This window comes from Gallinula chloropus, assembly GCF_964237585.1.
Source record: "Gallinula chloropus genome assembly, chromosome: 1".
Lineage (NCBI taxonomy): Eukaryota > Metazoa > Chordata > Aves > Gruiformes > Rallidae > Gallinula > Gallinula chloropus.
This window is the reverse complement of record NC_140085.1, coordinates 141,374,308-141,388,555: the sequence shown is the minus strand read 5'-3', so window position 1 is coordinate 141,388,555 and position 14,248 is coordinate 141,374,308. Positions and strand designations below refer to the sequence as shown.

The 14,248-nt window shown below is 46.0% G+C and overlaps 1 protein-coding gene across 1 annotated transcript; it reads left to right on the top strand.

Moving 5' to 3' along the window:
• Nucleotides 1-292: 292 nt before the first annotated feature.
• On the top strand, nt 293-11,639 carry NIPA1 (NIPA magnesium transporter 1; the record flags this gene model as incomplete). The annotated part of the gene is made up of 5 exons (XM_084279391.1): nt 293-452; nt 3,687-3,734; nt 7,665-7,755; nt 9,650-9,810; nt 11,128-11,639. 5 exons carry the CDS (start codon nt 293-295, stop codon nt 11,637-11,639), a joined length of 972 nt encoding a protein of 323 aa, XP_084135517.1.
• Nucleotides 11,640-14,248: the final 2,609 nt, after the last annotated feature.

Below are 14,248 nucleotides of genomic sequence, written 5' to 3'. Positions count from 1 at the left end.
CCGCCTCGCCCCCCGCCGTGCCAGCGCTGAGCTCCAGGGAGTCACAAAGCCATGACGTCAGAGCGGCGGTTGAAGGGGGGGGAGGAGAGCAGTGCCACTGTTATGACGTCATCCTTTCTGCCGTCCCCGAGTGGGCCGGGCGCCAGGAGCCGCCGCTGCTGCCGGTGCCCGCCCGGAGCCGCCCCCGGCGGGGCGGGTCGCGCAGCGCAGCGCAGGGCGGGTCCCGGCGCAGAGCCGCTGCCGGGTGCGCTGGGCCCGGGCAGCCGCCGTGCCAGCAGCTCTCGGCGGGGCGATGCGGATGGCGGTCAGTGCGGCAGCGGGCGAGGGGGCAGCGCAGACCCCCGGCCCCGCCGCCGTGTCGCTGGGCTTAAGCGTGGCCGTGGTCTCCAGCCTGGTGAACGGTTCCACTTTCGTCCTGCAGAAGAAGGGGATCGTGCGGGCCCGCGGGCGAGGTAGGGTCCCCGGTGCTGCGGTGGCGGCGGGCGCTGGGCAGAGCCCCCGCGGGGTCTTCTCTGACTCTCTGTTCCCCTCCGCCCTCTGCACCGCCGCTCCCCTGGTAACCTCCCCGGCCTCGGGCGCATCGCCATGCGGGACGGGTACCCACGCCCCGGGAGCGGCCCGGCCTCCCCCAGGGCCGCTCCCCCTCACACACCTCGTCCCCGCGGAAGGGCCGCGGCTGCCGGCGCTGCGGCGGCGGCCGGCCGGGGGAGGGGGTGTGCCGTGGGACCCAGCCCGTCCCGCGGGGGCGCAGCCCGGGGAGGGGGGCGCGCATGACCGGCACCCCCGGGGCTTGGCGGACCCTCTGCCCGGGGGGAGTCACGGTGTCGCCTGGAGCGGGGGGACACCTTCCGGGTAGCTGGGCAGGGGGAGCCGGCCTTAGATATGACCTTAAGCGTGTTCGACATCAGAGATGTACGACTGGAGCGCGGCGTCAGGGGGGTGATGAATGACCGGAGGGGCGGCAGGTGGAGAGCGGTGAAGGTTTATTGAGCGTAGTCATCAGCAACAGCTTCCCGGCGAGCGGCCTGCTCGCTGCTCCTCTGCCACACTGGAACAAAGCGCCGGGGAGGCGTGTTGCGGGCGGGTGTGCGGCCGCAGGTTTCCCGTGCGGTGTTTTCATGTGCCTGCGGGACTTTCCCATCCATCTCGCTGGCTCGGAGAGTTTCTCACCGTGACCAGCGCCAGCACATCTCGACGCTTGTTTCTTCTAGCCCTTCCACAGATGCGCACCGCAAGTCCCATCGCTCACGTGGTGGTTTCCCTTTGTAGAGAGGAGAGGCACACACACCAGCACTGTGAAATCGTTCATTTTTTGTATGGGGATCACATACCCCGTTGCTGTGTTCTAACTGCTGAACTAACTGCTGGTGCTGCCTAGCCAGTTTAGCCAAAAAGAAGCTGTACATTCCCAGAGTATGAGGACTTTCTGTATTTTATTCCGAAGCCGGAGCTCCCCGAAGCATGCAGCCTCTGAATGGCATTTTGCTGGTTGCACCTTGATGCTCTGAATGTAGGAAAGTGCAGTATATTAATTTGTTCTGTAATGTCACCTTGTTGTGCGAGGGGAAAGGTTGTATGAGACCTTTTAGTTGTATTTGTTTGGCAGGTGATGGGGGGGGGGGGGGTGTGAGCATGTGTCCATAGGTTCTAGGAACTCTTTCACATGAAAAAGCCCCTCCTTTTGAGTGACCAAGACAGGTTAGGTATTCTCTCTGTATATGTGTGTGTATGTGAATAGCTGTATATGCACAAGCATGTGTTTGAGATGGCTGGTGTTGGAGCAGCACTGCCTTTCCAGTGGCTGCTGCAACTAGCTTGGATGCAGTGGAGCAGAGCAAACTTGCAAGTATGTTACTACCAGCTGGCAGCCTCATCCAAAGGGTTTATTTTGCCTTTCCTGCAATGACCTTATGGGCAACGGCTCAGGCAAGCTGCTGTTTTGCAAGCCTGGTCTCCCTTTTCCCTCCAAGATGGCTGTAATCCATTTTTATTGTCCACAGAGAGATCATGTTTCCATCATAAACACATATTTTTTTTTATTTTATTTTTTTTGTTTTTGGTAAATGAAACAATGAGAAAACACAAGAGAAAGGAATGATTTTTCCATCCCAAGGCAGTTGGGAGAAGTTTCCGTTTTGCAGTATAGTCGGGTCTAATTACCCCTGAGGAGCTTTCGGTGGAACGCTGGGTTAAGCGGGTGATGGGTGCGTGCTGGCCTTCTCAGCTCTGGCAGCTGTAAAGGCCCCTGGTTGGAAGGTATTAGGGATGTTCATTCGTGTCTCTTGCCGAGCGATTCATAGTATTTCCTGATGCCATGCTCAGTGTGGAGGCATCCAGGCAGATACCCCCCGTTCCTCTCCATTTAGTGTTGTGAAGCGGTGCAGTTCTGCCTTGAATCTAGCAGTCAGAGCTGCGAGCCTGAGATCGTCAGTGTCAGATGATGTCTTCTTTCCATTGGCTTCAGTAGGTCTTGTATAATTAACAAGGAGGCACTTCAAGTCTTTTCTGTCTTTTCCATTGAATCAATAATACAGTGTCAAGGCAATTAGTAATCTTTGCTTAGTTAGAAACAGCAGCAGGTGACAAATATTTTGCAAAGTTATCCTACATGAGTCAATATTTTCTATAATTTGTGCCCCCAACAATGTTTTTATTTTATATGCAATAACAAAAGTATAAAAAATTATTACACCCACTCTAAAGCTGGCCATTTCTATTAGTCATTTTCCATCTCATTGCAATTACATAGTGTGATTTCCAAGCGCTTAATATTTTATACTTCTCCGGAGTTACAGGTTACCGAGTTTCTCTTTCACTGGGGGGTAGGTGCAGTGGTGCCTTTTGCTCCAGCAGCTCTTGAGAGAGCATCTTCCTAGATAAGTGCAGAGCTGGATTGCTAGAAAGAGGAGCTGAATGTAAGAGCATATAGCGTGATGCCAAGGTCTTGCTTGGTGGAGGCTGGGCTTTCCTTTAGTAAGTGGTCATTAGCCTCAATGTTCTGCAGAAGCAGAACTTAGAAAATGTGGTGCAGAGGCTCCCCTGGTGCATCCCAAGGCAAAAGCCTATAATCTGTGGATGAAAATAATCATCTTTGGTCTTAGGAGACGCTAAGGGACAATCCAGAGGTTTTACTCCTCTCTCTGAAACGTGGCAGTGTGTCAGGAAGTCAGAGGCTTCATTTGCAGCATTTTCCAAATGCTCAGGCACAGGAGGATTGGTCCACACTATGGTACTGCCAAAACTGCGTGCCAGAACGATTTCCCTGCTACAGTGTCTCCAGTACAATGTCATTGAGGCTAAATTACCAAACTAATCGATCCAAAGCATGTTTTGCTTCTGCAGGTTTGCTCTTCTCCTAGCAGTGGTTCTAACGTGTATGATTAAACGGCGCTTCTCTAGGTAATACCGTGTGAGCTTTTCTAGGTAATACTGCGTGAGCGTCGCGTAAGTACTTGGCTGGAAACCCAAACTTCTGACTAGTATGTTGTCTTAAGAAGGTCCAACTCAGACACACAGGCTGAATCTGAGCACCTTCTCTCTTGCTGTCCTCCCACTTGGTTGCCTTGAAGAAAAGGGTTAAGATGAAAGCCCTCAATACTTGAGGCTGTTGAAATTACTCTATTTTGTAGTGCCAGTATTGTAATTTCGTATTTGTCTAATATGTCTTCTCATACTTCCTCTTCCAGGTACTTCGTACTTAACAGATATAGTATGGTGGTCTGGCACTATTGCAAGTAAGTATCTTAAAAGGTTTGGTTTTATTTGAAGGGAGAAGTTGCGGTCAGATGGTGAAAGGAGACATCAGGAAATCTGGGTTCTCATCTTGACTCTCACGCTCGCTTGTCATGAAAGTCCTCTCCCTCAGAAACATCCCCCCTTCTGTAAACTCTCACTGGCTCCTGTGTCTGACAATGGGGTTTGAGAAGGCAAAGAGCTGGGGCGATCCCAAGTCAGATATCTGTCCAGGTTTCCAAACTGTTTGGTGCTTGCAGCCCTTGGCAGCCCCGCGCTACTCTGACTCCGGGTTCCCGCACAGTTTGTGTCCCTGGATCATGCTGGCCCGCTCAGCTTTCAATGAAAGTCAGAGCTGAATAAGAAGGGGGTGCTTTGCACAAAAGGGCTCGTTCAGCATATGTTATTTTTTAGATCAGAGAGCACTTAGCCAGCCTCGAGTAAAAGAGAAATCCTTTTTGATTTCTAGCTCTACAGATACAGTTTCAGTTTTGCTTTTAATCTACAAGATTAACGTGAAGCTTTCTGTGGTGCTGATATGGGACTGGTCTAATTTCACTCTCAGGAGCTTTGTAAGCTGTACCTGGGCACAGTTTGTGCTCTGATGTGAATCCAGAGCATGGTGAGCAGCTAGCTTTCTCCTCCTGCGCCTCAGACCTAGTTCTACCCACAAGCTTAAAATCACACCCCACTTCCAGAATCATAACCCAGCCTTTGGCGAATTATTTGGAAATGTTCAGAGGGTGTTTCTGAGAAGCCTATCAATCTGGTTGTGCCCTTTGTTTCATGGCAACAAGGTAAGTCTCTGGCTTTGTTGTCTTCAAGCTAGGCAAAAGGAATGGACGCTGATAGATCCCATGAAGGACAAAGTTCACAGCGAGAGTAGAAGCCAACAGAGCTTCAGAGGAAAGTCCTCACTAATTTAACCTGAGTTTAAGTAGTACTTTGTCAGCTTTCTCCTCTGCCAGGATCGCTGCTGCCTAAGTAGCAATAAATCCGTGCATTAATCACTAGTGTTTGTCGCTCATGAGGCTCTCGTCTTGAATCTCCGAGCAGAAGGAGAGGTTTAATTACAGGAGTTTATCTTGGTGAATCAGAGAAAATTATTTCAGGCTTAAAAGAGCTGACTGAATTGACTCGAAGGCAAACCAGCTGAAAGGAATGGTATCAGTTGGCTTTTGTCCAGTAGGTAGGTGCAGGTATTTCAAAACAAAGCCTTGGTAAGTTTAGAAAGGAACCAAGGGAGGAATTGCTTAAAGATACTAGATTCAGAATTGCAGTAGAGTCACAAACAGCAGCGATAGGAAGGGCCAGGCAGGCTCCTATGGGATGCAGAGAAAGGCGATGTTTGGGGAATTTGCAATATCCCCACTTACCTGGGCGAAATTGTAACAGCTGACATCATCATCTCAGGCAGGGAATTTGGGGTCTGGGTGACTAACAAAACCCACATAAACTCTCTCAACTTGTTTTCATAATACTTGTTCAGGTGGCAAACAAGCATTTCTGTGCTGGCATGCTGACTCAGCATAACGCTGCCTAAATGTCCGGGGGCCTTGGGGTCCACTGGATTACTGCAGGCTTCAAAGGGAGGGCTACAGATCCCACTAAGGGGTTTTTTTTAAGTCAAAAGAGTGAATGTAGCACGTGTACAGGTATTACAATGAGGATTCAACTAGTTAATTGGGCTATTAATTAGTTTCAGTGTAGGTTTTGATAGCAGCACAGATGTGGCCGTTTTTTGTAGTGAATGTGTAGAATGGTTTGGGTTGGAAGGGACCTTAAAGATCCTCTAGTACCACTAATGTCCACGTTAGTGTGTTATTGCAGATGGGAAATGCATGTGTGAAGCAAATCTCCCGTTTGTCTCCACGGATTGGGCTTTCTTCCACATTGTGGAGCAGTGTTGGAGCTCCTGACCAGGACTTTAGATGAAACTAGGCTGGAAGATACATTCTATGAATGTGCCTAATGCACACCAGCTGCAAACAGACTTTCATGCTGAAGTTAGTATGAAATAAGCCCCCTGACATGCACAGAGCAGACATCTTTTGTTATTCAGATCTACTCCTGGTCTCCTTGCTAATGTAGATGTGTCAGTGTGCATCAGGTTTGCTGTTGTGATAACTTTGGGGTTACTGATGCTCCTTTAGCAAGGTTAAAGCTTGGTGTGCCTTCAAGAACTGAAGCCGTGCCTTGACTTAGAGCATTGATGTGCCTGGAGAGGAATTTCTATTCAGAGAGGACTGGGTAGGTTGGCAGAAAAGGTCCTCAGCATCAGGTAGATGGTAACAATTGCTGAGATTCTTTTTTTAATTGGTCTTATTTAGTTCTGATCCATCATTTGTGATGGTAAGAGACTGTTACTATTACTTCATAGTGATACTGAAAACTTCTGGTAAGTGCAGTTGCCTTACAACATGTGCAGTTTGACTGCTTCAGAGACCCAATCTGCAGGTTGGCATCGCTGCCATCTGTTTGGGCTCTTCCAACAGAAAGCTAAGGCACCTGACCTCCAAAAAAATGTCAGCCTTTTGTCAGAGTCCCTTGGCAGTGTACATAATCCGCAGAAGCACAGCCTGCTAGCTGTGCCCTGTCCCCTGTGCAAGCACTGCCCCAGTGCCTTTGGATGCCTTGAAGGTAATGCCAAAGTTGCCACATGTCTCTGCTGAAAAACCAGCCCGGAGGCTGACAGCTGAGTTACTCTGTTCCCAGGGGCAGGGAGACCGTCCCAGACTCTTATGATGTAGAAATGCTGCCCATGACCTTCTCTGGCTCATTCCCACCCATAGAGAAAGCTGCAGTGAGGTGAATTAGTGTAGAATTTTGCCAGGCTCTGCAGTTCTGTAAGTTAGTTCATCTCCTCTGCGCATCCTGTAGGTTACACAGGTCTTCAGCTCCACTGTTAATGTGAGCTAATTTTATAAATTAATGTCTGCACAGTGCTTTGCAGGTGTAAAGAATGGGATGATGGTAATGCTATTTGATAGTTGAGGGCAATGCCAGGCTGGGCATAAAGACAGCTTGGATTCTTGTAATGTTGTTATAGGCTGATAATGGCTCTTAAAATCAACTGGAAATTTGAGCTGCGTGGAATTTGTTGTTCAGTGTTGGAGTTCTTGCCAGTCACCGCAGACCCTGTAGCTCAGCAAGCATCGTGGTGACCTATTAGAAACTCTCCAGCACTTGCAAAACCACCCAGCTTCTCTGTTTTAACTGAAAACTTGAACGTGTGGACTGTTTCTCGCAGCTGTGCTGTGCAGTAGCGCAGGGACACCTTGGAATCTGGTTTTGTTGGCAGAAAGAAAGCAAAGTAAGCTCGTGAGGATGTTACTGTGACTTGTCAAGGATCTGTCCTTTCTAAAATGGTCAGGAATTACTTTTGATGTTATCTAGTGTTGGGGAAATTTAATGCAGTCTTCTGTAGATACACAAAAAGCCTTTATGCATGGGCTTAGTATTACGTTATTACATTCCTTTGCTCAGTACTTTCCTTATGTCCCCTCCCAAAAGTAACACTGCTGTTAGGAGCTGTAACCAAGTGTGTTTGTGTTATGTGCGTGCATGCATGTTCTAAAGTTGCTTATACTTTTAACCCTCCCTGTATAAATACTTGAGTGTAATCCACGAGTGCCTGCAATGCAATTTATTGAGTTAGAATCTATATTCAACTAAGAGAAGCTGCAAATGAGATTATTCACTGTGCTCTCTCGGATCTTCTTGTGTGGCAAATATCTATTTTATATTAAAAAATAATTGTAAAATCTAGCAAAATTCCAACCATTTTGTTTAAGTGCAAAATGACTGAGCTAAGCAAATTTGTAACATCTGTCTTCCAGTTAGGTCAGTCTTTCTCAAACAGTATTGAGTAAGTTTTTATTGCTTCTTTTTACAAAGGGGTTTAAAGGCTTTATTTCTGATTCTTTTGACAGTGGCTCTGGGTCAAATAGGGAATTTCTTGGCCTACACTGCAGTCCCAACTGTTCTGGTGACGCCCTTGGGAGCTCTTGGCGTTCCATTTGGGTAAGAGTTGCTTTTCTTCTTCTCATCCAAATGTTGTTACTACTTAATAAAATGTCAGACAGGCTCAGTGATCACTGGAGGCCCACTGAGAAGATAAGTCAGGCTTATGACTGACTTGCAGTGTCAGTTATAATTTTATAATGTCATAGAATCATAGAATGGCATGGGTTGGAAGGGACCCCAAGGATCAGAGCTCCAACCCCCCTGCCACAGGCAGGACCACCAACCTCCAGGCCTGGATCTACACAAGGTTGCCCAGGGCCCCATCCAACCTGGCCTTGAACACCTCCAGGGATGGGGCATCCACCACCTCTCTGGGCAGCCTGTTCCAGCACCTCACCACTCTCTCTGTAAAAAACTTACCGCTAATATCTAATCTAAACCTTCCCTCCTTTAGCTTTAATCCATCCCCCCTTGTCCTGCCATTGTCTACCCTTTTAAAAAGCTGATTCCTCTTTTGTTTGTATGCTCCCTTCAGGGACTGTAAGGCTGCAATGATGTCCCCCCCTGCAGCCTTCTCCAGGCTGAACAAGTCCAGCTCCCTCAGCCTCTCTTCATAGGGGAGGTGCTCCAGCCCTCTGATCATCTTCGTGGCTCCTCTGAACCCTCTCCAACAGTTCTACATTTTTCTTGTGTTTGGGCCCCCAGACCTGGACACAGGACTCCAGATGGGGCCTCACGGGGTCAGAGTAGAGAGGGACAATCACCTCCCTGTCCCTGCTGGCCACCCCTCTTCTGCATGTCACCTGTTCCCGTTTTCCCTGGCAAGGTAGCAGGCCAGGGTGGGAAGGCAGTAGTGAGGAAAGGGTTCCTGAGTATCTTCTGCTTTAACTGTTGCTATCACCTGCAACAGACAAACTTTTTTGGTTTTTTGTTCTTTCACTGTGGTTGCTGTGGACTTTCCTCAACTTATTCTCTTAGTCAGTTCCCTTACTATGTAGATCTGTCTTTTTGTCTCAGGTTCCTTCTCTCCCCTGCTATCCACAACCCACACGTGTTTATTGACGCTGAGTGTCACTTAATTGGATTTGGCCCCGTTTCCTGAGGAGGGAGTCCCTTGTGTACACAGGCCCAGGCTTCCTGAACGTTACCTTTGCGTGAAGGGAGGGAGCAAAAAACAGGCAGTGAGCATTCCTGAAAGGAGCTTGACATGCAACTGTTGTCAGCATAGCCAAACTACAGTGGTGAACCTGCTGCAGGGGGGGGAAGTACAGCTCTCTGAAAACAAAGCAGTGCACTGCCTCGAGATTTTTCTGTTGCCTGCTGCTGGCTGCTGAATTGTGTGTCTGACTTGCCCTGGTCATCTACTGCGGAGTGCAGCTTGCTTTGTACGGGCCTCGTGGCTCCAGAGCTTTATGCGCTGCGAAACGCGCTGATGCTGCTCTACTTGCCACCTACTATTTTATCCCAGGCCACGGGATTTTGAGTATTTCAGTCAGCTACATGTCTCAGCTGAGCCCTGTGATCCTTGTAACCAAAGGCCACTTTTATCTCAAGAATGGGTAGCACCTACAAAATGGGCCTTTGTGACAGCTCACCAGATATCTGCCTCGGCTGCTGGATGCCTGGTTTGGGGGGTTGGGGTTTTTTTGAAGGATGTGATGTGGGGGTCCTTTTGGAGGTGTTGTGGCTGGGTTTTTTGTTGGTTGTTTTGTGTTTGGGGTTTTTTTTTTCTGAGACAAAACATCAGGGATTGAGTAAAACTGCAGCTGGGTGATTTTTTTTTTCCCCAAGGCAAGTCAGAAATGGCTTTGAGTGTCCACCAATGTTTGGTCAAAGATCCACCAACATTTGATACTATTCCTTTAAGAGGGAAGTTCATGTGGGATATCATGGCTGGAGCATTATTAACAGGATGTAGTCGAACTTTTAATTTTCTTCCTCTTTGCAAAAGGTCCATTTTAGCTTCTTACTTGCTGAAAGAAAAACTGAACATTCTTGGCAAGCTGGGATGTTTGCTGAGCTGCGCTGGGTCTGTTGTTCTCATCATCCATTCCCCAAAGTCCGAGAGTGTAACAACTCAGGCTGAGCTTGAAGAGAAGCTTACAAATCCAGGTACTTTGTTCTTTTATTAACTCATAATGATTTTGTGAGGTTCATCGAGAGTACACAGAAGGGAGAGGCTTACCACTTCCATCAGGTAGGAAAATTGACTTCTGAAGAAACTCTGACAATGCAGAGGCAAACCAGTACAGCTTTTGTGTGGGGAAATATATGCTTTGCTGTACTTGGAACTTATCAGATTTATTGATACCTGGATGCAGAAAGGAGAACGTGGATCCTTTTGGAAACATTGTCCTGCACAGCAACTCTGAACAATGGCCACTGTAATTTTCTAATATTATTAAAAAGTATATCCTGCTACTTAGAGATGAAAGGTGCAATTCTAGCATCTCAATTTAAGTTGTTTTATGTGAAACGACAAACAATGATTGTCTTTTGTTCTTAATTGTTTTTGCAAACAATTGCATTTGTGGGGTTTGGGGTTTTTTTTTGTTAAAAGTTTATACTAAATACCAGTTATGGTCCAAGCAGATTTCTTTGCACAATAAAGTTGTGTAGAAATAGGCTGTTGAGACATATGTTGAAATGCCTGTTCTTTCTCACAGAGGTTGTAAAGCCCCCCTAGCTCCTGGACGACACAGACTAGTGCTAATAAATGCCAGACCCACTTTTGTTTTTCTTGCAGAAGAGCTACACTGCCAACTCTTCTTATTTCATTTAATTGCTTTATGTGAGAGAAACTCAAACCTAATAACAGCTATCAAAAAAAAATTTGTAAACAGAGAAAACAAATACCCTGGCCTAAATTTGCCCTTCCAATCTGACCAAAATGAATTGGAAATATTTAATGCTTGACAGTTTTAGAGAGAGATGTTTTTCATCGGTCTAATGCTACGATGCAAATGATATGGCCTCCTAGTTCTCCCAACTCTGCCTACTCACCTTCATGGGATCTAACTTTAAGTTTAAGCTCTTTGCTAGATCCACGCACCATGCTTTATTGAACTTGTTACGAATGAGGTGTTATCACTGCTGTCTGTCATAGGAGGCTTTAAGGAATATAATCCTGATGGAAGAGAGAGTTGGGGGGGGGGCGGGGGGGAGAAAAAAGCTATCTTAAATCCAGTTCAAATGAGCAACAGTGCTTATTTCACTATGTGATGATTTGTTTTACCCAAAGAATGTGACAGCAGCAGGGGTTGCAGATGCCTGCAGCATCTCTAAAAGCTCAGTGATATGGATCTATATTCAACAGCAAATCTTAATCCTGATGTGTGTTCACCGGTATGACGTGATTTGCCTGCTGAAATCTTTAGAAGATCAAGAGTTCTCACCTTGCTATTATCTTGTTTTCTTTTTGTTTTCCAGTTTTCGTGGGTTATCTCTGCATAGTGCTGCTAATGCTTCTCCTGCTTATCTTCTGGATAGCTCCAGCTCATGGACCTACTAATATCATGGTTTACATCAGTATTTGCTCGCTGTTGGGCAGTTTCACTGTTCCCAGCACAAAAGGCATTGGGCTTGCTGCTCAAGATATCTTTCACAATAACCCCTCGAGTCAAAGGGCTCTGTACCTCTGTCTGGTACTTCTGGCAGTATTAGGATGTAGCATTATCATTCAGTTCAGATACATCAATAAGGCACTGGAGTGTTTTGACTCCTCTGTCTTTGGTGCCATCTACTACGTTGTGTTTACCACACTGGTCCTGCTGGCTTCAGCCATCCTTTTCAGGGAATGGAGTAATGTAGGAGTGGTAGATTTCTTGGGAATGGCCTGTGGATTCACCACAGTATCTATTGGAATTGTTCTTATACAAGTGTTCAAGGAATTCAACTTCAATATCGGAGATTTAAATAAGCCTAACATGAAGACAGATTAAAATAGCTTTTTTGGGGGAAACTGGATGGCTCAGGGAAGGGTGTGGAGCCTTTCATTTCTAGGTCACTGATTCAAGTTAGCCTCTGACGATTTGGTGGCCTATGTGAAATGAATTGGAGGCCTCCATCCAGTTTCAAAGGAACAGTTGTCCATGTACCCCAGTCAACACAACAAATGACCTTAATTGGAACCACTGATTGAGTCAGCGTAGAGACGGATGTATTTCCTTCCTGTAGAGGGTAATCCATCAGAAAAGATGGGGCGATACTCTGGCAGACGAAGTCAAAGCCTGTATTGTGGCTTCTGAGGTACCACTTCTGTGGGCAGAGAACATCAGTTTCTAATGCGCTCAATCTGACACCTTTCATGAGTGAGGTAAGACCTTAAAATGTGGGGCGGGGGGAGAAGTGAGTGCAGCAGCTTGTTAACCTCGATGCAGCAATGTGTTCACTGTCAAGGCTGTGAATTCTGAGGTGAATGTTGGTTGACCCCTGGACTGCAGAGTTGTCCTTTTAGCCACTGTCTCAGCAACTTGGTCTGCCATGCGGTGAGGACACTGGGGAGTTTTAAATGGAATTATTTATACAGAGCAGCGGACCTTTAAAAATCTTTCACTAATTACTTATCAGCTGATAGTGTCCAGGTATGCATTTTTCTTTATAACTTAATGTGCATTCAGACATACCACATTCATCTGAGAGTTTTTAATTGGGATCAGACAGCAAGACTGAAGGATGTGAAAACCATGCACAGACTCATAAGCAGCTCAGAACTGTTTCAGTGCCTTTGTAATCCAAAAATACTGCATAAATGTGAATGTATTTGTTTCAGATGGCCTCTAGCAGTTTAACAATTCAATTTTGCTCTCTATAATATTAGACTGTTTTCAAATTCTAAACATGTAAAGCATCCAAAAGGAGCCACACGTTTTTGGAAGAATCTGCAAACCTGAACTGAAACCCTTAGATGCCTTGGCAGCTTCTGCAAAACCTACTAGCCCTAAACAGGGAGAGGAGGGCTGTTTGAAACAGTCCGGCATCCCTTTATTCTAGTTAAGTGACTGAGAAACCGTTTTGTGAAGTAGCTAATAAACAATGACCACACACAAAAAAAAAAAAAAAAAAGAAAAGAAAGAATTTAAGATTGAAGAGAGAGAGATCTCTCATAGCTCAGAAAAGATGGCATGAACTTCTTATAGTGTGAGAAAATCAGGTCAAAGACTTAAAAACATAGGCTTTCAGAGAGCTGAGTTTTGGATAACTGACATGGGTGTATGTTCAGATCCGGTAATTTACAGGCCTGAGGGAGCAGTTCAGCAGTATTATTTTGACAAGTAGTACAAACAGATTAAGCTGGGACTGGAATTATTCTGAAATATTGGGTTTAAACCACTTTGAGTATATTGATATGTCAAAGAAAGAAAAGGCTAGCTTTCATGTTGTACTCACGTTTGGTAGTTAAAACATCACGAGTCAAGAACTTGTAAGGAAAGCTTGAACAGTGATGAATGTTGGGTTTCCATTCAGTGCAAAAATGGAAGGGTGTGGTGGAACTCAACATCTCTAGTTTAGAACATCCCCCAAAAAAATCCAAAACCCCCCAACCTGGTTATGAGAGAGTGTTCGAAAAGTTCACGATGCTTTATCAGGAGAGCATGAACGTAGCTTTGTGTCTGGTTGACGGGAATGTGGGTGCTGCTCACTGGAGAACAACGCTGTTCAGTCTTGTGAGGGGTTTTTTGTTGACCTGTATTAATGTCACCTGAAAACTCAGCCTCCGTTTTAATTTAACAGGATTGTTATAAGCCCTTCTGATGGGAGCAGTAGTCATGAACGGTGAATCCTATGGATGTAGTACCCTGAAGGGGACTGTTTTGAGGGAGTAAGAGCCCTGTGTTATTTGGAAGCTTGTTTTTTAACTCCAGACTGGGGGAAATGACTCTATGTTGGCAGAAATGCATGTTGTTAAGAGGCCAGCACAGAAAGTGGGTGTCTTGGTGAAATAAAATGGCGCTAGCAAAGGCCATCTTCATGGATTTTCAGGGAAGGTTGAGAATTGTAGATGAGGGGAATTGGACTATGAAAGCTGGTTAAAACTAACCTCTGTCTGTTATTGATTGGAAGATGATGTCTTGGTTGTCAGTGAACAGTTACGTTTTGTCATATTAGTTCCCTTTAACATGCAAAATTCTCCTTTCAATCAAAACAATGAGACCTGTAGTAACCTACTTTTAAATCAGTGTTGGCTGTTTTCTGAAGCAGTCAAGCCGTGTTTTCAACACTCAGATTCAAGAGTTCTTGCATGTTGGTTTGGTACTAGTCTTCAATCCCTGAAGAATTCTGTGAAAATCTTTAGGTTGAAAGGAAAATGATTGTGGTCTCACCTTAGTCCTCCTTTGGCCACATCTGTTTGTCTTGTTTTGGTTTAAAATTCATTTGTATTTATTTGGAAAGTGCCTATCCTAGTACATTAGGTGTGAGTTATTAGTAAACATTAGCTCCAAAACAACTTGACTGCCCTATCTAAACCTTGCCATTTCTTGCATGACACACACAAGTTTACTTGATGAGCACTCACTATGCAGAGTAAGAATAAAGTAGAGCTGTGTCC